Source organism: Opisthorchis viverrini (genome assembly GCF_000715545.1).
Source record: "Opisthorchis viverrini unplaced genomic scaffold opera_v5_215, whole genome shotgun sequence".
NCBI lineage: Eukaryota > Metazoa > Platyhelminthes > Trematoda > Opisthorchiida > Opisthorchiidae > Opisthorchis > Opisthorchis viverrini.
The window spans coordinates 765,292-769,825 of record NW_008751868.1 but is presented as its reverse complement, the minus strand read 5'-3'; the positions used below and the strand labels follow the sequence as shown (position 1 = coordinate 769,825).

The following is a 4,534-nucleotide window of genomic DNA, read 5'->3' as shown; positions in this document are numbered from 1 at the left end:
GGTGAGAAACACTGGTGGGGTATGGAACCAAACAGATTCGTTGGGCGATTGGCTGTACTCACTGAATACAATGATAGCCGATTAATATTCAATCGGTATTTCCCGGACTACCCTCCTGGGTAGTGCGGACGGTTTGAATACAGCTTTACTGTCTAAGTGATACCTTGTCAAATGAGCAAAACTAACTCTTCCTATCTAGTTCAGTTACCGCATGCATCACCGCCTGCGCTACCACATTGGTTGCAACCCCCTCCGGGAAGAACCGCTTTCTGTCGGCCCCTGGGAAGGGTCCCCAGCGCCACGAAATTACCCCGATCGGTTTTCATCCCGGCCTTCTTAACCACATCCCCACAATCCTTGTATAGTCCCCACAGTTCCTGTCTCCGAAAGGCTGGGGTAACAGGATCTTCATCCACAGCCTGGTCAAAAAAGCTCGATTATTCCCTATAGGTGAGGAAATTAAGAGGAGGATCACCGGAATCTTGGAAGGTTTGGACTGTGATCGCGATTGTTGGGCAGTCGGTGGCAGGAACCTATCATCTTTGTTGACTGTCAAGGAAGCACTTAAAATGTACAAGACAATCGAGGGTGAAGTCGAGTAAATGGGAGTCAGTTTGGGAAGTGGTACGATGTTTTCGACGAAGTGCCGAATAAACGGGCCGCCGCTGTTGACCTAGATGAGGCTAACCAACCATCAATGATGTACATGCGACCTTTTGAAGAGGTGTGTAACGGCGTACACTACTGATGAAACATGCAAGTAATATCCATACAAAACAGTTCAGGCAACCACCTCGTATACAGTCGAAGACAGTTGGAAATTATTGAACTGCTCGGCTGTGTATGTTCATCAATGTAATATATTCAAACAAAGTCCACGAAAGCTCACAGGTACTTTTGGGAATACTGACTTCCTCAGAACTCCGAAAAACGGACATCTGCTTTCGTATCCGATGGCTTGCAACCGCTTTGTTCGTGTTTTAAGGAAAACAGCTCCGCGCTCGAAAATCGTCCTTTTCTTTTTCGGAGCTTCTTGGGGTCGCGCCTTGGAGCCGATGGACTACACGGAATCAATGTGTAGAGGGTAGCTCTGGGTATTGTCTGTTGTGTCTACCGAGTAGGGGAGCATGGCCAAAGTATGGGTGCTTGCTATGCTGTAGACGCTTTCTAGTACAAAATAAGTGTGCATAAACAAATCGCAAATTACGCCATACCTAACTAAACACCGTATGCCGGCGTGCCGACCTGAGGTGACCATCATGAGGGGACCGATCGATTGGTCTGTCATGAGGGGGAACTTCTTTAGAGAAAGGAGTTTAGAAGCAGAGGAACTGAATTTCAGTGGGTTGAAGGTGCTCTTAACGGCCAAAGTAGTTGACTCAGCGAATATGACTGTGACAGTAGTCGGCATCTGTGATCGTAAGCTGTAGGTACTGGAATTAGCTGTGTAAAGCTAACGAATTGTGTAGACCTGATCATTCCCTTACCAGCCAAAATAATTGCGCTCATCAGATGAACCTTTTGTGCAGACGATGTTTCAGTAACCAAAAGTCTTTGAGGATCTGCGTGCTCCATTGCCTCTGGTCAAGCTAACACCTCTCTATGTCGGATGCAGGTTCTAATGAGAATACTGCAAACTGACAGCTTTTACTCACAGGATTCTCACAACCAACAACAACAACAACAACAACCAACTCGTCAATCAGTCACCGTAAACAGCTTACGAACAGTAGGTCAACTATTATGAAAGACTGTGTCGTTGCCAGAACTAGTAGCATGTTAGGGGAATGTCCGACTACTCATCATCGCGTGGGTATCATGATAGAAATAATCACGTCGCTGCTAAAGTATGCGACCTGCCTGTGTAAGTGAACCAACTGACCGTACATCGTCAAACAATCGATGGGTTATGGTCTCACATTATGTTGTTGGTTGGGTGCTTCTATTGATGGGACTCGACGAGTGGGCGAGCTAACCTTTACTATCTTTGAGGGATAGACTGCCTATTAGGACGATATAAACAACAACACTGGTTTCTCAGGGTGAACTAATCCATGGACCTTCGTTTTGTTACAGAAAGCTAGCTAACTATCGGAGAGTTAATTAAGACCCAATATGAGGTCACTGGACAAATAAAACACAAAGGCGACTCAGCATGGGAACATCGTGGTTCAGCGAGACGACAAAGTTCGGCATCGGTTGCATTAGAATAAACTCGTGGAACGGATAAACCAATAGAGAAGTTTGAAAGTTGCAGTTTCCAGCTTCCTTCATCCTTGTGTTCTACTTGAACCCTAATTGGGCAGATTTCAACGACTACACTCATTCGCATATCAATTCGCCTTTGATTGCCTTTGACGGGAGACTCACCTGAAAACCAGCTGAATCTTTAGTCTATAGTGTATTTAAGCAACTGAATGTGCTGCACCAGGCCGCCTCATATTCCAGTTGGGATGACATTAGAGACATCGTGACACACGTATAGATACATGGGGGCGAGATGGGTCAGTGGATAGAGTGTGGATTTACTAATCGGAAGGTCCGTGGTTCCAACTCAACCTCTGCCTCTCGACTTCCCTTGTCTAGGCTTAAGCAGTCTGGCAATATCCCCGCCAATCTGATTCCTTCGGATGGCATGGCAGCTAGGCGTTGAAAGGGTGCTACAGGTGAACGATTATTAGTATCTTTATTACACGTGTAAAAACATCACAAACGAGAAATTCAGCTGGGTTCTAGGTGAGTCTCCCGTCAAAACCAAATTGATACGCAAATGACTGTATTTGACGAACTTTCGGCAGTTCTTTACAAGTAGCTTTGGAATAGTATCCAAAGTTTGCCAACCACCCATCGTAAATTTTACCTTGTTCTGGCGCTCATGAAGTGGCTCCGGGCCCGAATTTCAATGTTTTTTGGCTTGAAAACTAAGTTGTCCATGAGTTGAATAGATCACTCGCTTGCTTACTCAGTCAAAGAGAGTGGTCAATCCAGGGTTCAGCTAGCCCAGTGTCTATGATCATTAGTAAAGGAAGACTCATCGAAATTCACTAGAAGTTCACTGGTGCTTCTACAGTTTGGTACGAAAATGATTAATTGAAACTCGGGAACTACACTAGTCTTATCGGTTCCACACAGGTCGAGACGGGCAATAGGAGAATCCCTATGGATGTTCCTATGCTACCCATGAGCTGCAAAATCTCAGTTTTTTTTAATCCCAGCCTAATTACACTAATCAGGCATTGAACTTTTGAAGTTTGGTGATCATACCAATCTGGTCCGTAAGCGAGTCACGGAGGTGTGATGCATAACCAAAAGCTGTTCTGTAATTTTAAAGCACCCATAGAGCGACCCAGCCAGTGAAACCCAACAAGCGGACTATCAGTCGATGCAAACAATGCAGTTGTTGATTTGCTGTTCAGGTGGTCCGGCAAAGCAACGCGCAATGTCTGAGTAGGAACATGTTGATCCTCTGGGGCGTTAAAACCAGGTGAGCATAGCATGCGCTGCTGGGGTTGCTCAAATTCTTACAATTCGAGATTATAGCTTGATATGATGTAGCACGAACGATACTTCAATCTCGCTTACTTTTGATTTAGATTGACCAGAATAGGAGGAGGACTGTTTCGGAGAACATGGTGTGAACAGAAGTTCAACAGATCTGGCAGCCTCCCGAAGATGTAAGCTCATAGGTTTCGTTTGCACACAGACCAACTTACCTGCAGTCTTGATGTCGATCCCATTGGTTCTTTCAATTCCCCACGCCTAAGGGTGGGAGAATCCCTCACCTTTCTGAGCAGTTCAAGGTGATTCATTTTTTACAATCTCAAATCAGCGAGTTCAGAATCTCGAATTGCCTTTGGATGCTGTTAGATGGCAATGAACTTTTTTCAGACTAGATATTTCACACGATATTACTTGCAAAGTTCGACACATTCAGCTGTTCAGTCCTCGTGGAGCTCTTCGGTTAGACAATTCCCTGTTTATACGGGGCAACTATCAGTTACGCATAGACACCAGGATTTCTGTGTATCAGGCTCTTGTACTTTCTTCGCTACTGTATACCGTCCAGGCCTGGACGACATATGTACTTGACCGGTTTCACGTGTAGTCCAAGCAATATCTTTCGGATTAAATGGAATGATTGAGTCCTGAACACAGAATTACTTCGAAAGCAACTCTTCTGGAGTTCAATGAAGTTTGGGGCGAAGCCAGTTCGTCTGGTTGAACTACTTGTAACAACTTACCAGAACTCGCATAGTAAAACAACTTGTGTACGGGCGATTGAAGGATGGATTTGGAAATCCAGGAGTATATATATATATATATATAGTCAGATCAACACCTATTTACCGTTTTGTTTGGCAGAGTGACAGAATAGGCTACCGGACATTGGCTATTTGACGATACAAGTTCCTCCCAGCCCACGTGACCTTTCTCTGCACCACAGAACGAACAAAAAGTATGGAGAACCGGATGATTTGGGATTCCAACGTGAAACATCATGCAAAAATGTTTGCCGAGGTGAGTGTGTCAATGT

General features: G+C 44.9%; 1 protein-coding gene across 1 annotated transcript in view; it reads right to left on the bottom strand.

Annotated features, from left to right (window-relative positions):
- T265_08331 (hypothetical protein) overlaps positions 1 to 3,809 on the bottom strand; it is a gene marked incomplete at both ends in the record, with an annotated part of 18,644 nt that extends 14,835 nt beyond the window's left edge. Inside the window, 2 exons of the mRNA XM_009174097.1 lie at positions 209 to 419; positions 3,714 to 3,809. Coding sequence (XP_009172361.1) covers positions 209 to 419; positions 3,714 to 3,809 — 307 coding nt within the window. The remainder of the gene's footprint in view (positions 1 to 208; positions 420 to 3,713) is intronic.
- Positions 3,810 to 4,534: the final 725 nt, after the last annotated feature.